This window comes from Heteronotia binoei, chromosome 1 (assembly GCF_032191835.1).
Source record: "Heteronotia binoei isolate CCM8104 ecotype False Entrance Well chromosome 1, APGP_CSIRO_Hbin_v1, whole genome shotgun sequence".
NCBI classification, from domain to species: domain Eukaryota; kingdom Metazoa; phylum Chordata; class Lepidosauria; order Squamata; family Gekkonidae; genus Heteronotia; species Heteronotia binoei.
Genome location: NC_083223.1, coordinates 74,872,205 through 74,895,443, shown reverse-complemented (window position 1 = coordinate 74,895,443; position 23,239 = coordinate 74,872,205). Strand labels below are relative to the sequence as shown.

The 23,239-nt window shown below is 42.6% G+C and overlaps 1 protein-coding gene across 4 annotated transcripts in view; it reads left to right on the top strand.

The window, feature by feature from the left end:
• FILIP1 (filamin A interacting protein 1) overlaps positions 1-22,850 on the top strand; it is a 117,314-nt gene extending 94,464 nt beyond the window's left edge. For 2 of the 4 annotated variants that reach the window (XM_060236084.1, XM_060236108.1), the window contains 3 exons: positions 1,762-4,564; positions 12,266-12,489; positions 22,027-22,850. In XM_060236084.1, coding sequence (XP_060092067.1) covers positions 1,762-4,564; positions 12,266-12,472 — 3,010 coding nt within the window. In that variant the 3' untranslated portion in view covers positions 12,473-12,489; positions 22,027-22,850. The remainder of the gene's footprint in view (positions 1-1,761; positions 4,565-12,265; positions 12,490-22,026) is intronic. The other 2 variants (XM_060236092.1, XM_060236100.1) reach the window with 2 other exon arrangements.
• Positions 22,851-23,239: the final 389 nt, after the last annotated feature.

Genomic DNA, 23,239 nt, shown 5'->3' with positions numbered 1-23,239 from the left:
AACTTCAACTTTAAGCAGTTTCATGGAGAAAATTCACTACTACTTTAAAAGGCAATAAACTGGGCCATTTCATGAGCACTTAATTTGATATGCTTTTAGGTTAGCTGTGAGGTAACCATTGAAGGGAGGGCTGGGGATTAATTAGTATCTGAACTGGAATCAATTGCAGAGTTAAAAAGCAATATTTATGAACCTGAATTGAAACAGAACCAAAACTTTTAGTGGTCTGTCTCTCTGGTCTTAGTTCTTGTATACCCAAGCACTTTGGTTGTATTGCCATGAGGGAAACCTGCCTGCCCAAAGTGAAGATCCTAAAGAGACAGAGAATTCTGGAAACTTTTTTTAAAACCTTAAATTCACAACTATTCAAACTTGTGTTTTGGGCAACCTTGGGTTCTTGCATAGTACTCAGCAAATTCCACTCTTGAAAAATTTGCAAGCACAATGACTGAGACTTGTTCTTAGCCTTTTTTATTTCAGTTTCACGGGATCAAAAATACCAAATCTAAACAGCCCTATTTTCCCTTCGTAGTGAAAGTGAAATGCCCTGAGGCTGTATCACTGTATAAATCTCAGCCTACTGGTCAGTTTTGACACTTCAGTCCCTTGAAGAATGTACTTTGAAAATCTTCCTTCACACTTGCTACTTCTCAGTACAGAAAGTGTGGTGGCCAGGTTAGGATACTAGGCCAGACCATAAGGCCCAGACCATAAAGAACTCAACAGCATGAACATCTATTCCTTTTGTAGCAGTTTCTTGAATGGCTTAGCTATCTTTTCTTTTTCTTTCTTTCTTTTTTTTAAAAAAAGAGTTTGCCCTGATTTACTGTTGATGTTTCTTTTGATTGTACAAGTCCCCGTTTTTACAGACTTCACTTTTAAAGTTTAAAACTCTTTAAATCCCAGTAAGATTCCATTTTTTGTTGTTGTGGGTGATATATACGTAGAATATATTAAATAAACTTGTCTTTTCTTCTTCTTGCTTCACTGAATCATGGGAGGTTGGGGACTTTCAAACTAGCCATGAAATTTAAAACAACCTTCTTCTTCCAGACTGCTTTTTCAAAGATGGAAAGTCAGAGTACAGTATAATCAAGAAGAAGCAGTTGACCAAGGTTTTTAGGGGCTTTCCATTCTTGGTGTTCTTCTACACAAAGATCTATAACCCCTGAGTTTTTTTGCTATTATTGAGCTTTAGCTGGGCTTCTGAATGCTGGAAGGTAGGTTCTACTAATCAGAGACCAAGCCTCCTCAGTGCCTGGAGCCCTCCACTACAGCACAGTAGAATCATGGGTATGAATGGAGGCCTTGTGCCCTTCCTTCAGTACTGTGCAGCTGTGTGCATGTCTTGCAAGACAGCATGGTGGAACATCTTCATTGGTTCCAATGCTATCGTTTCATCTGTTGTTCTGGGTTGGAAGGTGGTTTGAAGACTCATCTCTGCTACAGCTAAACAGGTGGTGGTAGGGAAAGGACAAGCTTAAAGGACTGGGTTGTTTTCTTTATGGTTGGCCAGTCAATTGGTGACAGCACACCCAAGGAAATCAAACAGCTTATATCTATTTTTAAAGAGTGTTCAGCTCATTCCTTCCTCACCAACAAAAAGAGTAGCACACTGCAAACTTTGGAGTGGATAAGGGCCAATGTTGTATAAGTACTTAGAGACACACAGAGTTTTGAACGAAGGGAACCAAACTGTTTTTTTTTTAATAAAGAGAGCATGTACACTATTACATTTTGTGTGTGTGTTCCCCCCTTCAGATTAAAGAAACTTCTTGAACAGGAAAAGATCTACCAAGCCCGCAAAGAAAAGGAACATGCCAAAAGGCTCAACAAGCTAAGAGAAGAGTTAGTCAAACTCAAGTCATTTGCACTTATGCTGGTGGATGAAAGACAGATTCACATTGAGCAGCTTGATCAGCAAACCCAGAAAATACAAGATCTGACCCAAAAATTAAAAGAAGAAGAAGAAAAGCTGAAAACTGTAAGTTCCAAAGCAAAGGAGGATGGGCAGAAATTGATGAAGTTAGAAGCAGAATTTGAACACAAGACATCATCATTTGCTCAAGAACATGAGGAGATGACTGCTAAATTGCTTAGCCAGGAGTCACATAATAGGCAGCTCAGGCTTAAGCTAGCTGGCTTAACCCGAAGAATTGAAGAACTGGAAGAAACCAACAAAAATCTCCAGAAGACTGAAGAAGAGCTTCAAGAGTTGAGAGACAAAATAGCCAAAGGGGAATGTGGGAACTCCAGTTTGATGGCTGAAGTAGAAAACCTCCGCAAACGTGTTCTTGAAATGGAAGGCAAAGATGAGGAGATCACAAAAACCGAGTCCCAGTGTAAGGAGCTTCAAAAGAAACTGCAAGAGGAGGAGCACCATACTAAGGAGCTCAAATTGGAAGTGGAGAAACTACAGAAGAGAATGTCTGAACTTGAAAGGCTTGAGGAGGCTTTCAACAGAAGCAAATCGGAGTGCACACAGCTGCATTTGAACCTGGAGAAAGAAAAGAACTTCACCAAGGACTTGATCAATGAGTTGGAAGTGGTAAAGACACGAGTAAAAGATCTTGAGTCTTCCGAAAGTAAGTTGGAAAAGGCTGAGCTCCTCTTGAAAGATGACCTTACCAAGCTGAAGTCATTTACAGTCATGTTGGTTGATGAAAGAAAAAACATGGTGGATAAGATAAAGCAGGAAGAGAGAAAAGTTGAAAGCCTGAATAAAAATTTTAAGGTGGAGCAAGGCAAAGTTATGGAAGTGACTGAAAAGCTCATAGATGAAAGTAAAAAGTTTTTGAAGCTGAAATCTGAAATGGAGGAAAAGGTGACCTGTTTGACAAAGGAAAGGGATGAGTTAATTGGTAAGCTGAAGAGTGAGGAGGAAAAATCTGCTGAGCTGAGCTGCACAGTGGATCTGTTAAAGAAAAGAATTGATGGTATAGAGGAGGTTGAAAGAGAAATAGCCAGAGGTCGAGTCAGAAAAGGACAGGGTCTCTCTGGCCAGGAGGATAACAAGATTAAAGAACTCACAGCTGAAATTGAAAGACTGAGAAAGCGTCTCAAGCAACTGGAAGTGGTTGAAGGTGACCTAATGAAGACTGAGGATGAATATGACCAGCTGGAGCAAAAATTTAGGACTGAGCAGGACAAAGCTAATTTCCTTTCTCAGCAACTGGAAGAAATGAAGCTGCAGATTGCAAAAAATAAAGCCATCGAGAAGGGTGAGGCAGTGAGTCAGGAAGCAGAGCTGAGGCACAGGTTTCGACTGGAAGAAGCTAAGAGCAGCAACTTGAAAGCTGAAGTGCAGGCACTCAAAGAGAAAATTCATGAGCTGATGAACAAAGAAGACCAACTTTCTCAGCTCCAAGTGGATTACTCTGTTCTTCAGCAAAGATATATGGAAGAAGAAAATAAAAACAAAACCATGGGGCAGGAGGTGCTGAATTTAACAAAGGAACTTGAGCTGTCCAAGCGCTACAGCCGTGCCTTGAGACCCAGTATGAATGGCAGAAGAATGGTAGATGTACCTGTTACTTCCACTGGAGTACAAACTGATGCAGTAAGCAGTGAAATGGCAGAAGAAGAAACGCCTGCTGTGTTCATTAGGAAATCCTTCCAGGAGGAGAACCACATCATGAGCAATCTTCGACAGGTGGGCCTTAAAAAGCCTATGGAAAGGTCATCTGTGCTTGACAGATATCCTCCTGCAGCAAATGAGCTTGCAATGAGGAAATCCTGGATTCCATGGATGAAAAAAAGAGAGAATGGTCCGCCAGCAACTCAAGAGAAAGGAGCCCGAATACAGACCAATCCAGAACATCCTGGGGAAGTGGTCCTTTCGCCAAAGCAGGGGCAGCCCCTTCATATTCGGGTAACACCAGATCATGAGAATAGTACCGCTACTTTAGAGATCACTAGTCCAACAGCAGAAGAGTTCTTCTCAAGTACTACTGTCATCCCCACCTTGGGAAATCAGAAACCACGGATTACTATCATTCCCTCTCCTAACATTTCCCAAAAAGGAAAAAGTGGAGACAGCCCTGTGAGCCCAGAACGAGCTATGTCCCCAGTTACTATAACTACTTTTTCAAGAGAGAAATCTTCAGAGAGTACTAGGTCTCCCTTTATTGAACGGCCCGTGTCCCCAATTCAGATAATGACAGTGTCTACCTCTGCTGCACCTGCGGAAATTACTGTGACCCCGGAATCGCAGGACATGACCATGGGGAGGGCTGTGTTTAAAGTGACACCAGAGAAACAAAATGTACCAACTCCAGTCCGGAAGTACAATGCCAATGCAAATATTATAACAACAGAGGACAACAAAATTCACATCCACTTAGGTTCTCAGTTTAAGCGCTCGCCTGGCACAGCTCAAGATGGAGCAAGCCCTGTGATAACTGTCAGACCTATGAATGTAGCAGCAGAGAAAGAGGTGATGACGGGTACTGTCCTTCGTTCTCCCAGGAGTAATGCATCCTCAAGGCCTGCAGCAAGCAAAGTTACAAGTACCATCACTATAACTCCAGTTACTACATCATCCACACGAGGAACACAATCAGTGGTAAGCAATACATATGTATACATGCTTAGGTGGTTGGGAGCAAGGTAGATAGTGAGAATGAGGGTTGTCCAGTACACACAGATTGACTTTATTTGTTAAATATATTTTGACCCCTCTCCCATTTATAACATTTATAACATAAGGAAAATAATAAATCATCTACCTTTCCAATAAAAGATATACAGCTTGGACCTAGGGGGGATCTCAACCCTAGTGTAACCTCTGCTTAAGGAAGGCTGCCTCTCAGTCCCAGAATACACCTTGTAAAATATTATTGTTTGCTGTGTTATGCCTGCAGCTGATTGTAACTTTCCATTTATACACAGGAATAGGAAATAGATTCAGGTGGGTAGCCATGTTGGTCTGAAGCAGTAGAATACAATTAGAGTCCAGTGGTACTTTTAAGACCAACAAAGTTTTATCCAAGGTACTAGGAATAAGGCCTGTTGTGAAGGAAAATTACAATGGGCTCTAGAAAGAGGTTCTGGGTGAGTACTCCCCCATTCTTGCTGTCTTCCCACCCACCCAAGTGAAGGCATTCACCCCCCACACACACCTCAAGGGGAGCTGATCTCTGTTATCCGGAGAACAGTTGTAATTCTGAGTGATCTCCAGCCTTCACCTGGAGACTGGCAACAGTGGTTCTCCAGGAGGAAATGGTTGGTTTGGATGGTGGAGTGTATGGCATTGTACCTGTGGAAGGTTTCACCCCTCCTCAAACCCCACCCTCTCCAGGCTCCACCCCTTACATTTCCAGGGATTTCCTAACCTGGAGTTTGCAAACCTATCTCCTTCCCTTTATCTACCCCTCTGACTTCAGTTTTCTATTGCCTCACACCTCCCTGCAACCTCTACATAGGAAAAGGACAGTCTTTCTCCATAATGGTAGGGACCAAAGCAGCTTACACCATTCTTCTCTTCCCCCCTTTGATCTGCACAACAACCCTGTGAGGTAGGTTAAGCTGAAAGTCTGTGACTGGTCCGAAATCACTCAGTCAGCTTCCACAGCAAGAACCTGGGTCTGGCAGACCCCGCTCTGAAGCCCTAACTCCTATGCCCTCCTTAAACTACACCACAAAATCGCCAAGAATTTCCTACCAACCTGGAACTGGCATCCCTAGTCAGGACTGGCCCCAATGAGTTCTCCCTCGGGGTCTATAGCGATACCTTTCAAACCAATATTGTCTCTCTGATAACATTGTTGGTCTTAAGCACAGGACTTCAATCTCTCTCTGTCTCTTGCTTTCCCTCCCTATCTCTCTGTATCTAATCTGCTGCTATGGAATGCCATCCCACCCCCCCACCCCCGTCTCTGGCTGTTTCCCTTCCAGAGGAGGATAGGGAGGAGGCCTCAGTCAATCAAGGGAAGGGTTTCTTTGAGGGAAGGGTTTATTTCTGTCCTCTGTGAAGCAGTGCAACAGGCGGCTGAGCCAATGGAAGAGTAGGGAGAGCCAGAAACTGCCAAAACCAAGGTTGAGCCTGCCTTTGGCGGGGGAGGGCGGGATACAAAAATAAATTTATTATTATTATTATTATTATTATTATTATTATTATTATTATTATTATTATTTATTTATTTATTTTTTACTGACAAAATCAACTTGGCTGGCTAGCAACAGTCACTTGGTTGAAACAGACTCAACCAATGGCACGTAAATACTCTGGATTGATGGTTTGACGGACCAAAGGTTGATGGAGTGCATCAGCCAATGGGAAAGTTCTGTTTTGCCAAGACAAAAGGGCTTTTATATCTATAAGATGAGTTTTCATGTTCCTTCTCACTTCTTCAGTTATAATGAAATGGAAGAAAATCGCTCAGACTTATAAACAGGCTGAACAGCAAATTAGCATATAACGTGAAGATATTTAAAATAATCTGGGCCTGATCTTTTTCTCAATATTTCCAATGGGCTGTTTGACCAACTTTATACATCTTTATCCTTCACAAGACAAGGCACATGCATTTTGTACTCAGGTATCCATAATTAGGCACAAAACCAAGTGAGATTTACCTAATCATCTGTATTCTTTGCATATTTATTCAAAACAAAAATATCACTGGGTATACTCTCCCATCGCAGTGTATACAACTATCTGATAAACAGCTCACAGAGACAGCCTCGGGCGCTAGCTCGCAACGAGGGTGGGGACAGGCGCCCCCTCCCCATCCCCACTCATGCCATCCTTGAGTCTTTCTTGGTTCTGAGGGGTCAGAGGAGCTCCCCAGATCGCTCAGAGCCGAGAAAGAACTTGGCTTCCCCTGCCCAGCGTGCTCCGAACTTGGAGTGTGCTGGGCAGTGGTAGGTGGCAGGTGTTCTCTCTGGGCTTTCAGGGATTGGGGGAGCTCCCCTGATCCCTGACAGCCCAGAATGAACTGGTATTCCCCTGCCCAACATGCTCAGAACTCAGAGCGCGCTGGGCAGTGGTAGGTGGTGAGTGTTCTTTCTAGGCTTTCAGGAATCGGGGGAGCTCCCCCGATCCCTGAAAACCCAGAAAGAACCAGCCTTCTCCTGCCCAGCGTGCTTCGAACTCGAAGCGCACTGGGCAGGGGAAGGTGTCAGGTTTCTGGGCTTTCAAGGATCGGGGGAGCTGAAAGCCCAGAATGAGAATCAGCCCAAAACAAACCAGCCTTCCCTTGCCCAGTGTGTCTGAACTCGGAGCACACTGGGCAGGGGAAGGTGGCGAGTGTTCTTTCTGGACTTTCAGGAGTCGGGGGAGCTCCCCCGATCCCTGACAGCTCAGAACGAACTGGCCTTCCCCTGCCCAGCATGCTCCGAACTCCAAACAACTCCAAAGCATGTATGTGAAAGCTGCTCCCATCTTTGCATGCTTCTAGCATACATCTTATTCTTCAACACCAAACAGTAAGCCTTCTGGTTAATTTTTAATGGAATTTTGCATAATTGGGTGTCCAGTGCGATGATGGGTGATGTCATCACACTGTGTGCACGTGCAATTCGTTTTCTCCCAGGGGGGAGGGGCGCACTTTGGGGTTCTGCCTCAAGCTCCAGAACCTCATGTGCCAGGACTGACAGCTCATCACATGGAGAAGAGGAGAGTGAGAGCGGGGTAAGGCTAGTGGGGAATTGGTCAATATTTTATTATTTTGTAATAAGTACATGCCAAAGCAATGAATGCTACAACAAAGCTTTCAACATATAAAATACCATATTAAAAACTAGTCTGACTTCCTAGAAAGTGCCAATCCAAAATTGTGTCACCATTGGGGATGTGTAATAGATGTATCAGTCCCAAAATACACCTTGAAAATAACTTACTTTAATTTTGGCAGGTATGTTTGGGATCTGGATACTCATTAGATGTAGGCCATTTATTATACCTGATCCTCTTAAAATATGTTAACACATTTACAAATTGTTGCCAGCTATCTGCAATGTTGCAAGTCATCTATAATGGTGGTATAGTGGGTAAGAGTGGTGGACTAAAATCGGGTTTGATTCCCCACTCCTGCACATGAGCCTTCTGAGTATCCTTGGGCCAGTAACAGTTCTCACAGAACTTTCTCAGCCCCACCTACTTCGCAAGATACCTGCTGTGGGGAGAGGAAAGGAAGGCAGTAGTAAGCTGTTTTGAGACTACTTAGGGTAGAGAAAAGCAGAGTATTTAAAAACAAACAAACAACTCTTCTAACTGGTGGTATGCTGCAGGGATTTATCAGTCATTCCCTTTTCCCAGGAAATCTGGGGAACTGTATTGTATGGGGCTCTCTACCAGAACATTCTCAGCAACTCATGACGGAAAGCTCTTGCACCGTGAAAAATCTATACACACATCCAAGCCCCAATAAGCACAACAGGGAAAAATCAAGGCTAGAAAACTCCTTCACAACTGGTTTTCTATATAAATGAAATGCTATTAGAGGAATATTCATTTCTGTGTTCCCTGCCATCTGCATTATGAAGTGGTATAGGCCAGGAACTCCTCCCTTCCCCCCTGCCCCCGTTTGCTATTAAAGTTGCCTACTGTAGTTTGGGAAATTCCTGGAGATCTGGGGACAGTGCCTGGGCAGGACAGAATTTGGAAAGCTGTAGGAGGATGCGATGCTATAGAGCCCACTTTCTGAAGTTGCCATTTCCTCCATGAAATTAATCTCTGTAGTTTGAGACTGGTAACTTTATTTGCTATTTAGACACGGCCGGAAAGCCTAGCATTCCATAGGTAGTGGCAGTACATAGAACTAGGTGGTTATTTGCTTTAAAAGCTGTTAACTGCGGTGAGCTGCAACCAAAAGTGAATAATTAACATGTCACCGAAACTTTAAAAATGCCGGAGATTCCAGCTGCTCCACTTAATTGATGTATGTTTACTTGCACTCTGAAAAGTCTTCAGGAAGTACAGGATGTTGGTCACTTTGGCTGGGTATTCTGTTGATACTGATTTAGTGGTGATAGAGAGCACCTGCTTTGCAACAGTACAAAGCTTCTTGGCACTTGTTACTTTTGACATCAAGGAACCAAGAACAGGCTAGCCTTACCACATTATTGTAAATTCTTCTGGCAGCTGAAAAAAATAGGACTAAAATCTTTCCACTAAGTAGTTAGCATTCACATTTCTCAGTTGTTGGGGTTCATTCATTTCCCATCTCCCTAGGATTGGAAATAAGATGGGTTTTTTTCCCTATTTGTTTAAAAACATCGGTAACTGAACCTGATTTTATTCTTGTGTTAACTAGTTCATTTCAATATCATCCACACAGATCTTTTTATTATACAGGCTCAGTGGGCTCATTTACATATACATATTCATTAATGACTTACACATATGAATAATCTATAACACATCAAAAACTACAAGTCAACTCAGATGCAAATCTTTTAACTGGAATTTGTGTTTATATAGTTAGCTGTTGGCTACCAGATTAGGGTATTAATAACAAACTGAGGCCTGGAGTTCTCCTGGAATTATAATTGATCTTCAGGCTACAGAGATAGCTCCCTAGGAGGAAATGGCAGCTTCAACACACAGGCCATATAGTATATAGATCACAGTGTCTAGAAGAATTTTAAGACGTAGGGTAATGTAATTTCCATGCTAAGCTCTGTCCCTCCCCAAACTCTGCCCTCTGTAGCCACCACCTCCAAATCTTCAGGGATTTCCCAAGCTAGAATTGGTAACCCTAGCACAGATGAGGCACCCAGTCATCAGCCTGTTAATACAACAGTTTATCCTAACATTCTTTTATTTAAATGCAGCTACTTTTTATATCCATAGCTTCTTTAACCCCAACAGTTCCCCCCTCCCTAAGGTTGCCAGGTCTGTGTTGGAAAATACCTGGAGACTTTGGGAATAGATCTGGGAGAGGGTGGGGAGGGGCGCCAGCATGATACACCTTCAAAGCAGCCATTTTCTCCAGGGAGCTGATTGTAAAAGCTGGAGATCTCCAGGTGCCACCTGGAGGCTGGCAACCCTCCCCTCCCCCAGTTTTCATCTTTAATATTTATTAGGGGGAGAGAGAGTGGAATAATCCTTGACCTTTTGCCATCTCAGGGGCAAGAGACGTAAATGCTGAAAAATGGAAAACAAATGTTGTGGTTAACAAAAGTGCTTTATTTGGACAGAAGTAGTCTTAAACAGTCACAACAGGACTAGCAGTGTACTTGGACACTGTTAAACTTAAGAACTGTGAAACTGTGAACTCTTCAGTGTGTATCATACACATTATAGCATATTTAATTGTGGACAAAACAGCAATAAACATATTTCCCGTGGAAAATACACTGTTTATGTCTATTGCAATAATCCCCAACATGGTGTTCAATGTGTTTCTTGCTGCCTGCTTGCTTCTTTCTCAGAACAGCAGCAGCAACAACAACAACAACAATCTTGGCTTTCCTTAACTTCACTGGAGTAGGGGATGTGCTGTGGAAGAACTCAAGAGTAGGGTTGCCAACTCCCCTGCTGCTGGTACCATAGTTTCCCCCCAAATTGCTAGAGCATCCACATGCAAAACCATAGAGTTTTCTTGTGAATTCCTAGAGCATCCCTGCACGATGTGCCCAGTGCAATATGTCATATCCGGGTGCCAGGGTGCCACACACACTGCAGTGATGGGACTCTTTGGGAGGTGGGGCTCTCCCCAGTGGCCTCCTTCCTGCCAGCAGGTTGGGTCTTGCCAAAACAGTTGGTCCTTTGCCCCCAGCAGGAACTTGGCAGCCCTCAGGAGGCACCATCTTGGTTTCAGCAGGGAGCACTTATACAGAAACAACTGTCTCCATCATAAGAGAAGGCTAGGCTTGGACTCTCCTAACATTTTGTAGAACCTCCCAAGCCTTTGCGATTGGCCTGCGCCCCAACACCACATTGAGGATTACTGCTGTAGACATACAGTACATTTTCCACTGAGGTTCCTGTCCTTCCCAGGATCAACCCCCAAATCCCCATGAGTTTTGCAACCTGGATCTGGCAATCCTATGCCCCCATCTCCTGCTGGTGGCCAGACCTGACAACCCTCCCCAGCAGCCATTTTTGTTGCACCCTCTTAGGGTTGCTAAGTCTCCTCTGGCCACTGGCAGTAGGTGGGGGCAAGGGGTTGCCAGATCCAGGTTGGGAGACTCTTGGAAATTTTGGGGTGGGGCCTGGGGAGGACAGGAACATCAGTGGGGTACAGTGCCACAGAGTCCACCCTTCAAAGCATCCATTTTCTCCAGGGGAATTGATCTCTGTAGTCTGGAGATGAGATGTAATTCTAGGGGAATTACACCCACTACCTGTCCTCAAAATTTCAAAAGTGTCCACAGTTTCAAGAAGATTGTCCCCTGGTCTACAGAATACACCAAAATTATCATCTAATGGTATAAGATTATTTTACATAAAAATCTTCATACTATACATTTGAGTAAAACCTCATCCCTGAAAGCATTCCCAAAGAGAAAATATTTCATAGGAGGTTTTCCCCATTGCTCTTTCACATTCCTTATTTTTCAGTGGTAAAAACTGACAAAGTCCTGGGGAGGGAGGTAATGGTTTTCCTGAATGTTTCTGTGTTTTCCCACCTGGGCCTTCACATCTCTAGAAAAACAACAACTACATTTTGAATTAATAGTAGAGGTAAGATTTAAACTGGGAGCTTTCCAGTTACAGCCAAGTCTTGCATTGGGTGGGTCATGTGTGAGGAACTTCAGCAGAATAAAAGGGACTGCCTCATGTATTGGTCAGACTTTTCAGAATATAAAAATTGCTTTATTTTGCTAGCTGTCATTGGCAATGGTTTAATTTAAATATGTGCTGGGGGGGCATCTGTGAGGAACTGTAGAATGTGGGAACAGCTTGAAAATCCACACATCAAACTCTCCCCCACAGAATTGTACAAACTCTCAGTGGATTGTGTAAGCTGATTTTTCCTGCTCCTTTCCCTCTTTAACTGAGGTGCTAGTGTACTTTACATCCCATCCCTTCTGGAGGATTATCAGTTCTCAGGCTGTTTTGGGAAAGGTTGTGGGATACAGTCTTAGTTTCCTGCATACCTGGTTCTTTAAATGCAAAGATGCCTCTACCTTGTCTATGGCCTACTCTTGCTGCTTTCATTAGGGGATGGGGGATATCCACTTTGCTGTTAGATGCAGCGATGCTTTGAGAAGACCAAGTCCTTCCATTCGAGAAGGCATCACAGATGGACTACTAAGCTACGAGAAGAAATCCTTAATACTTCATGACATTTCTCTGTTGTTCATTGTCTTGCAGACAGGACAGGATGGGTCATACCAGAGACCTACACCCACCCGAATCCCTGTGTCTAAAGGTATGAAAGCCGGAAAGCCAGTAGTGACAGCCTCGGGAACAGGAAATCAGACCAAATTTGAGCCTCGTGCCGAGACTCAGTCTATGAAAATAGAACTGAAGAAGTCTTCAGCCAGTAGCTCTCCCTCCCTTGGTGGAGGGAAGGCCTGAGGGCAGTGGCTAAGGGGGTATGTTGTGCAGATTTTACTGCTACCATGGAAATAAGCCCCCTGTCTGTTTAATTTTTGCACATACTAATTAGGTCTGCTGAAGCTGTCACTCTTACTAATAAGTGTGTGTCTTACCTATTGAATGTAATAACCCCCCCTTCTTCCTTCTCTGTTGGGTTAAAATCTCTTTTCAAGTAGACCTTGTTCAGCAATTTCTAATTTGAGGCTGCTGCTTAGAGGACTTTGTCAAGAAACTGTTCTCCCTATCCCATTTTCTTAAAAATCAAGCACACTACTTCTTTTTTTTGCCTTGCATAATCATTCAACCAGTACTGAGACAACTAAATCAGTGGTTTGCTAGAGAAATAGTGAGGGCGAGCACTGAATTATAGATCCTTTAAATAGCCACACTGTTATTTCATCTGATGTTTCTAAGGAAGAAACTGGTCGTATGGAAACATCTCTTTAAATATCACGAGCGAATTCATTGTGGGTTCTCAGAAGATCTAATTTTGACCAAACCAGTGTTTTCTTATTGCTCAAATAGAACCTGACTCAAGAACTTGCTAAAATCAGTTGAAAGTTTTTCATTAATTTCAATGAGCAATAGTGAAATAAGCAATTAGAATTTGCTAGTGTTTTGTACCTTTTGGTATTAGAAAGGTTATCCCAAATACTCACTGGACTATAAACAAAAAGGGAGTAGTAATGTAAAAGGAGATTTGCTTGCTACATGGAGAGAATTGTAGTAGCAGTGAATTCTGGAGATGTGCATTTTTCAACATTTGCACATATAAATTTCTACTAGAGTTTCTCTAGACCTTATTGTACTAGAGTCATATGAACATATGCAGCTACCTTATACCCAATCAATGTCAACCTTAGTAGGCATGGCTCTCCAGGATCTTTCCCAACACTTGCTACCTGAGATACCAGGGACTGAACCTGGGACCTTCTGCATGCAAAGCATGTGCTGTGTCACTGATTCCTAGCCATTCCTGATGGCCACCTGAAGTGACTTGCTTTTATTTTTGAAAGCATGTTTGAAAAATGGAAATGAGTGTGAATATGCTTGATTGACTGCCATTATAACTGTGTTAGTCTGAACCACAACTGTTATGAACTGTTTCATTGAGGAAAATTGTCCACAGAAGTATCCAACAACCTCCAACTGAGGTGACTTATTCTTTGTCAGAGTTTTATTTATTTCTTTGATCTTTTATATCCCACCTTTTCCATTTGTTCAAGAGGAAAAGAGTGAATCCTTTTTAAAAAGTTGCACTGCTTGCTGAAACTTCAGTAACAAATTCCTTCATGGTGTCATGAAATAGGGAAAGAAAATAAGACTCTAGATACAGCCAATTAAGTGGCTAAAACACTATGGATGGAAATTATCCATTAGGAAAGTATCCTAAGAATCTGCAGCAATGAGATTTCTTCATTTAATTTATGTAATTTAGAAGTAGTTTGAGGGAGGAATCTGTGAAGGGAAGATGGCCAGCTACTGATAGTTTTAGATGATATGTGAAGGAGCAATGAACTGTGAATGAAATGGAAGCCTAAATGATATATTAGTCTGCCATTCTGTCAAAGATAACAGATATTTAAAACGGAAAAACTAGTGAATGGGAAACATTTTCCCCACCCTTTACTATTGTATTTATGGGTTGAAATATTTCACTGACATTTTAATTCATCACACATGGTTAGCTGCAAGTCCACTAAATTATTAGGTTTAGCAAAAATTAGTGGACAGTCCCCTATTAACTTTCTAATGAAATAAGCATAAATTGCGGTTTCTATAGAAGATTAAGCATCAATGGCAGTTAAGGTCTATATTTCTTCCAGATTAGATTCCAGTAACTATTAATGGTTAATTTCATCAGCAGTTCAAATCTAGAAAATGAACCAATTTAGTTGTTTTATCACAAGTCCCAAGAAAACACTTACGGAACACTCCAAGTTTAGTTCGTACTGACCGCTGAAAAACAGAATAATTTATAGCAGTAAAATGACAGCCCCAAATTCATGTGGATTGATACAGTTGTTTGGGTTTAAACATGTAGAACTGTTTACAATAAGCACACCTTTCCAAATAAAGTAGTTCAACAATATCAGCACTAGAGAATGTTCAGAAGAAAAAACTGCTAAAATCAGGCCAGTTAATAAGGGTCATATTAATATCCTTGGCTCTCTCCTGCCTCATTGCACACAATAACCCACTGAACTACCCTGTCCCTCCCTCTCTCTCTCTTGCTACTGTAGTATGTAGGAGTGTGCTCTAGTTCTCTTTTTCCCCTTCACAGCTTCACATCTTTTCTCCCTTGCTCCTTTGTCAGTAAAACTGTAGCAGAACTAGCCAATGCAGCAGCTGTTTCTCTCCTCAGGAAAGCAAACTGGTGCCTTCATGTGGAGAGGATCCTGGAGAATAATGCCTTATGCCTCGTTGCAATGTGTGACTTGAGTATTGTGGTATATGTCTGATCAGTGACAATCCTTCTCCATCAAAAGGAGCGGTAGCGGCTTGTTCCTATCTCCATAGTCTCCTCTACATAAACACACACACACACTGAGAATTGGCCTGGTGGGGCTAACAAAGATTCACTACTTGCGCAGCTGGGTCTGGCTTTTCCCAGAGACAGGCTGCCAGGGGAAGGGAAGGAGGAGAAACTGAAGACAGGAACTAGAGGTAGTGTGGGTGGGAAGGAGAGGAGGAAGCAGAAGATGGGAGGAGACTATGGGATCTGCTAGGAAAAGGAAAGAGGGAATAGTGGGACAGGAGATACAGGGGAAATGAGATACCTCTCACAAGTTCTTGTGGGTCCTACACTTGTGCAACTATAATAATAATAAAATGTCCTTAGCAATATGGCCATCATTTTGATGTATGCAAAACTTGTATACTGGAAGATGCTGGGGGGACTGCAGTCCATATCCACTTTCTCCTCTAGGCCCATACAGGATCTATTCAGTGGGTGGCTGGATTATCCAGTACCGGGATAGAGGATGAGGTTTTGCCCTTAGTGCAACAGTAACTCAGAGTTCAGTGCTTTATTTTTTCCCATGGGTCTAAGTGGTGGCCATTAACTGACATGAGAGAAAGCCAAAGAGTTCATTCAGTAACACTATTATGACAGTGGCTAAATCTGTTTCTAGCTATTGAAAATGAAGCATGCTCCTATCTGTACTTCAAGATAAAAATATGGCCATGGGTGCAAGTAAAGGAAAAAAAAATATTACTCATCTAAAAACTCCTTACAAATGTTTATTTATTTATTTATTTGATTTATACCCCGCCCTCCCCACCGAGACAGGCTCAGGGCGGTTTACAACATAAAATCTAAAACAATAAAATTAATAAATATTAAAAGGTATATACAATAATTTACAATAATTAAAACAGTGAAACAAGAAACAAACAGTCTGACAGTTTGGTGCTATTCTCACAGCCTTCCTTTGCAGTTTTTAATACCAGTTAGTTATATGCCAACCGGAAGAGGACCGTCTTACAAGCCTTGCGGAACTGCCCAAGGCTTCGCAAGGCCCTCACCTCCTCCGGTAGCTGGTTCCACCAGCAGGGGGCTGTAATTGAGAAGGCCCTATTCCTGGTTGACTTCAAACGGGCCTCCTTTGGCCCGGGGATTACTAGTAGATTTGGGAACCACATCTGAGTACTCTCTGGGGAACATGTGGGGAGAGACGGTCCCTAAGGTAGGTAGGTCCTAGGCCATATAGGGCTTTAAAGGTAATAACCAGCACCTTGTAATGAACCCGGTATATTATTGGCAGCCAGTGCAGTCCCCGGAGCCCCAGCTGAATGTGCTCCCACCTAGGAAGCCCTAATAACAGCCAGGCAGCGGCGTTCTGCACTAGCTGCAACTTCTGGGTTCGGCACAGGGGCAGCCCCATGTAGAGGGCATTACAGTAGTCCAACCTTGAGGTGACCGTTGCATGGATCACTGTCGCCAGGTCGCCATGCTCCAGGAAAGGGGCCTCGCCCGCCTAAGATGAAAAAAAGCGGACTTAGCAGTGCTATCTGGGCCTCCATTGTCAAGGCAGGCTCCAAGCTCCTGACTCTGCGTGCCACTGTCAGTGGCGCACCGTCAAAGGCCGGTAGGGGAATTTCCCTTCCCGGACCACGCCGACCCAAGCAAAGGACCTCTGTCTTCGCTGGATTTAGTTTCAATCTACTCAGCCTGAGCCATCCAGCCATGGCTTGCAACGCCAGGTCCAGATTTTCTGGGACAGTCAGGCCGGCCGTCCATCAGTAGATCTGGGTGTCATCAGCATACTGGTGACAACCCAATCTATACCTCCGGGCAATCTGGGCAAGAGGGCGCATGTAGATGTTGAACAACATTGGGGAAACAACCGCCCCCTGAGGCACCCCGCAGTCAAGCGTGTGTCTCCGGGACAGTTCACCCCCAATCACCACCCTTTGTCCCCGACCATCAAGGAAAGCCATTGTAGGGCAAACCCCTGAATCCCCGCGTCAGGGAGACAGCAAGTCAGCAACCGATGGTTGACCGTATCGAAAGCTGCCGATAGGTCTAACAACATCAGTACCACCGAGCCGCCTCGATCCAGGTGCCACAGGAGATCATCCACCAGGGCAACCAGCACTGTCTCTGTCCCACGGCCTGAGCGAAAACCGGACTGGTGGGGATCGAGAACGGAAGCGTCCTCCAGAAAACTCTGTAACTGCAACGCAACTGCCCTCTCAATAATTTTACCCAAAAAGGGTAAATTCAATCTGGCCGGATCTAGTGTCGATTTTTTCAGGAGGGGGCGGACCACCGCCTCTTTAAGAGGTGCTGGAAAACGCCCTTTCGGAAGGGATCAATTCACGATATCCTGTACAGGATATCTGAGCTCCCTCTGGCAAGCTTTAATAAGCCAGGAGGGGCAAGGGTCCAGATCACAAGTTGTAGGGTGGGCAGAGGAGAGCATTAAATGTTGCCAACAGGCTTCTTCAGAGGAAGAAGTCTTTCAGTATTCCTTCAAGGAGAGTACAAGATCAGTTGCACTGTGAAAGAATAAGAGGGAATTTTCAGCTGAGTAATAAAATATATCTTTTCCTTTAATTGTACCATTGGATTTGGCCTTATTTTTTATCTCTCAATGACTGTAGTGCCCCATTCTTGGTTCACTTTGTTTGGCCAGTTTATTGAGTACCAGATTATGCATTATTTTTACATTGACATTTTAACTGATGTTAGCAAGGCTTTTCTTGTAGAAAAAGCCCACCATGAACTCATTTGCATATTAGGCCACACCCCCTGATGCCAAGCCAGCTAGAACTGCATTTCTGTGCATTCCTGCACACACACACAAAAAAAAAAGCCCTGGATGTTTGGATGATGGGATATCATTTTGCTGTGACGTCACTGACTACCATTTCCAAGCATACATACTCTACAATGGGAGGAGAAGGCTGGGTTGTTTTTTGTTTACTTGTTTTATTTTGGTGGGGTGAGGATTGCATGATAGTGTATGATTCCATGCTCAATGTCATCATCATCATCAAATCACAGGATGGCTTATCTGTGTGCACAAACAGTACATATGCTTCCTGCCCCTTTTCACGGCTTTATGAACTGGCTTTCATGTGCAAGACAAATCTGAAAAAGCTAGAAATGAAAATCTGTTCTCTGGATGCCATTTATTTATGGGATTAAGAAATTTATCTATCACCCAATGAATTCCTATGAACATTCTGCATAGAGTATGTTGCTGCATTAGCCTAGAATAGATCATGGGCTGACTCTGCTGATAATATCCTGCACTGGGGCACTAAAGTAACATTGGCCTTTCCAGATGGGTATTCATGATGGATCTAATATTCACTCAGGCAACTTTTCAAGATTAACATGGGGGTTTGGGTCATTTTTATCACCGTGTAAGGTGATCAGGCTAATACTCTCCTATGTTTTAACAGCACAGATGACCATGGTTAGGATGGTTGTAAAGATCTCTTCCATGCTTCTGTTGCACACAGCTGCTGAGCTTGGCTTGTCTGAAACTGTAATTTGCTGGCAGTGAGATCATCTTTTTGGGCTTATTTTCATTTACGATCATGTTTTTCTTCAATCAGCGCAGTTCTCTCAATCTTGACTGAGGTTTTGTTGCAAGCACTTGAGCAAATATTGTGCTATTATAAACGTTGACTTCATTGTAAAAACATCTTGCTAATGTTCAGATTTGAGCATTTATTTTATACAAAAGACAGCAGTGGATGATAAAGTGAAAGAGAAGTGCTTTGATTTAATGTTATCTTTTGTAAGAGACACAAATGAGACATTCCATAAAGATTCTTAGAAGGCAAAGTTTTAATGCTGTTTTAAAAATGGAACTTGGTGTCCAAGGATGTTCTGTTTACCACTGGGTCCCACTAAGCAAATCACCTTGGACAGATACAAATAAGGACTAATCTAAATGATAAAGAAACACTTAATATATCAAAAATGCTATGTGTAACATTTTATGTTATATGTAAGTCACTATTTAAGCTTTACATAAAGGATTCAGTATGAGCATCAAGGATGCTGCTTAAAATATTCTGTAGCAAACAGCATCATGCCAGATATATGTGGTTGCACCAATTATAAATGGTACAGATGTTTATAAATTATGAGGTTTATGCATTGATTTTTTTTCAGCTGATCATCAATGTTCCCTCTAAGCTGCAGAGTCTTGTGAGCAAAAATTCTACTTTGTGAGCTGCTGGCATTAAAGTTGTGAGCTACTGGCATTAAAGTTGTGAGCTACTGCATAAATGATTGTGCTCTGGGGTCATCCTTCCTGAGCTAAGACAGAAATGTGTGTGCTGGAGGCTAAAAATCTGAGGTAGCTCATGCTAACTCAGCTTAAAGGGAACACAGCTGATCCCACTTCCAAATAAATGTATTAGGGATTGTGGGCCTTGCTTTCTGAGTCAAGTTAAAGTAGTGCCATCTGGTGGTAAACTGCTAGAATAATTACATTTTAAAATAAAACCTCACTAAGCATTTTAAAAATCAAACACTGTACAATTTCACAAATAAGATATGTGGGATAAAGTTACCCAAAGAATGCTTGCTGCTTGCAGACAGCTATAGAAAAATCTAAGGAATGCACAGCAGCTCAGCCGAAGCAGAAAAATCAAATAAACTTATGGAAACATCACATACTTTTTTTATTTGTGGCACTTGTGTACCACCCATCCTCCAAAGGGCTGAGAATAGCATTCTGGAAGAGGAGGAGGTAAGTCTAATCCAAGGTCACTTAGGAAGTTTCTAAGTCTGGATTTCCACGTTCATGCTATAGCCACTGTATCAATTTCTTGCAGGGCAGAAGCACCAATAAATAGGCTAAAACTCTGTACCTTTTCTCCATTCCCTCCCCCCCCCACCCGCCCCAAGGTAGTTTCAATGGAAGCAAGGCTTTTTATTCAGCATTTTGTTACTGAGAAACAATTCTTAATTAACGCATTCATAAAAAGGGAGAAAAAATAAGCCACAATCATGTATTATAACACACTTCTGTTAATAGTTCATTATTGGCAGGAACAAAGGTTGTTTGCCATGCTTGTGTACAGTCTACCCCTTCCTGCGGAGCATGATGACCAAAGATTTCCTGGTGTGGAAGCCCTTGAATCAAATACCAATTTGCTAGGACATCCAAATGCAGGTGCCTGGGGAAATGGAAGGTTGTTTCCTCCCTGCAAACTGGAGGTTGAATGAAGGCTTCTAAAATCAGGAGGCTTTCAGTGGTGTTCTGTGTGCATGGAGTAAAGGGATTGAGCAGAACAAGTGCAACAAGCAAGCTGTGTTCGTGCTAGTCAGAAGCAGAAACAGATTTGTGGTAACATCTCAGTGCTGTTACAGTAGCTTGATATGCACAATTGTCATGTTGCTCCCAGAGGATCAAAGATTTCAAATAAGTTGAGACAAAGGGGAACAAATAAGACAAAGGAAAAAATGCTTACAAATTATTGTTGTTGTTGAGTTTTAATACATCCAGAGAACTATCTAGGGTTGGATTTGCACCAGCAGGAAAGCACCCCAGGGGCAGTCAGACAGTGCGTGGCCTGCTACCAGAACAGGGATGGGCTATGCGCACCCTGGAGGAGCAACCACACCACTCAAGCGCATGGCAGAAGCTTCCCTGGCACTCCCTGGCCATTCAGACAGCAGGAAAGGCTTCAGGGAAGCACTTCCAAGATTTGCTACCACTTATTACCTGGTAGATTTTTGAAGCGGCAGAGCGATGGTGGATGATGAGGTATAGGCAGGACCGAGGCGTGACCCAGATGTGCATGTTTGAACACGCCTTTTTAATCCGAATGTGGTGAGTTCCTGTGTTGACCCAAATTGGCCATCTGAAGCTGTGGTCAGATGCACCGTTTAACCCATCAGTGAGGTGCTCCTGTTTTTGTCCGTCCTTATTTGAAACGCAGTTGCCTGATCAGACATCCCAACTGTAATCCACCTTGCCATGTGCCTGTCCCATTATTGACTGATCTGATGGCCCCACCTAGTGCATTCTCTTTCTTTAAAAAAAAAAAGCCTTCGCTCATGCACATAAACAATGTCAGTTTTGTGTGCATGCAGACTAAACAATGACTGCATTACAAATCTCAACTTTAAAAAGTAAACTTTTAAAAAAGCATTAGCGGTTGCTCAGAATGCATCTCTTGCAGCCTTCGAGGCATCTGTGGATCCCTGCTGCCTTTCACCAATGATGCGGTTAAACGCAAATTGCTAACATTAAAAACAAAATGGTGCCGATCCAGGATTGATGGGGATGCAAGTTGCAACGGCTTGCTAACAACGGAGCAATCAAACAGGGGAAATCCATTTGTGGCTCATCCTCAAGAGTTTAGGACCAGACTTTATGCGCTGTCAAATAAATCAGGAACTGAGTTGGGGCAGGACGGGTTGCCCACAACTCACCCACCATTCCCAGATGTTGCTGTCTGGACGTGCACTTAAAATCTGACATGCATCCATGGCTATGTCAGATGTTAAAGCATGTCTGATCATGGCCTGAATTCAGTCTAGGTTGGAGAGTTCCAGTCATTTGTCAAACAAAGAAGAAAGCACACAGCGAGAGGGAATGGAAAGTCTGTTTGCACATCCATTACTCTCTCTCCACCCCGAACATGAGCACTTACTCCAAGTAGCCAGGCATACAGGAGGTGTGCATGGACATCCCATTCATCCTCATGGCTCCCTTACCCTGTGGCATATGAACTGACAGTAAATGGGGGAAAACAGGGCTATAAAGAGATTCTCCACCACCTGGCAGATTGGATTGAGCCATGTATATAAAATACAGGCAGGTGTGATGCAGTTGAACTACATTCTTGGTTATATTCCTGCTTCTAAACTCTTCTTTGGACAGCCTAGATATGAGTAATTCTGTCAAGCTTCACTTGGAACCACTGACTTTTTGAAGTTTCTGTAATGTAGTGAGACTACTGATGGGATTAAAGAATTAGCAGTATGGGTCCTCATAGCTTTTCATGTATTTCCATAGTAACAAACATTGCTTTGCTGTTTCTTTTCCATTTAGAGAGTATCATCATTCATCAGTTACGCATGAACTCCAGATGAGTCGCCATGCAAAATCCAGATGTTTGTGTGCACTTCTTGACATCATCTGGTTGGGTCACTGCTGAAACTCCATTACTGTGATCTTCCATGCTACTGATCGCTTATGGAAGTATTTTACTGCTTCCATTGGAAATCTTGGGGGGGGGGTTGTGCAGATTTTAATGTTTTTATAAAAGAATAAACCATAATGTGTTTGACTTTTTGTAAACTAAATGGAAAGAAAGAACCATGGTCTTTTAATTTTGTAATGCTCTGAATCAATGACACAGGATTGATTTTTTTGTTTGTTTTGGTGTTCCTACATAATTTATTTTTATAATACACTTTGTAATTCAGGGGTTGTGTGGATTTCTTTCTTCCTTTTTTTGCCAAACCTTCTGACTCCTGTGGCACATTTATTTGTAGAATACACTGTCAAATTTGCAATGTGCCAGTTTGTATTTTTTTATTATTATTGGAAATTATAGACGTGTCAACTCAATCTCAAAAATGGCACCTTTTAAGAAAATTTACTGCAAAATGTACTTGCCATAACATGACTGTGATATTAACTGCCCTCAAGACTGCTCTGTGGGATAATATTATGGGGTTGTTTATATTGGTTTTTTGCACTGTGCTGTGGCTTAACATAACTGAATACCAAAAAACCAAAGCTTTTAAATGCTGTATGCTGGTTTCTATTAAACTGTGGTCATACAATGTGTGCTTTTTATATGTGCCTGAACCAAAAAGATTCCTTTTTATCACACTGTACAAATAAATTTTCACAAGTGTGCAACAGTACTGTGTCCAACTTTTAACAGTAATGTTAGAAAAGCTTGTTAACATTGAGACTTATCTTAGTACTACCTGGATCAGGGACTTCAAAGTCATACATGCCACACTGTGACCTTGAATGCAGGTCTAATCCTATGATCTTGATGGGCTTGGACATGCCTACCTCTTCATAGCTCGCAGCCTAATCCTATGAACCTGCTCGGCTTTCTAAAATGTACTCTGAAATTGCTGTGCTCTAAAAGCCAATCACTGGGATCAAGCAAGCCTGTGCTTTTTTTGTTCACAGCTGTGATTTCAGATTCAGTCCAAAGTTTTGTTTTTGTTTTTTAAAAAAAACCCTGTGTTTGCCTAAGGCATTTAACCATTTTTCGCTTCCTGCTTCAGTGTTTCAAGCT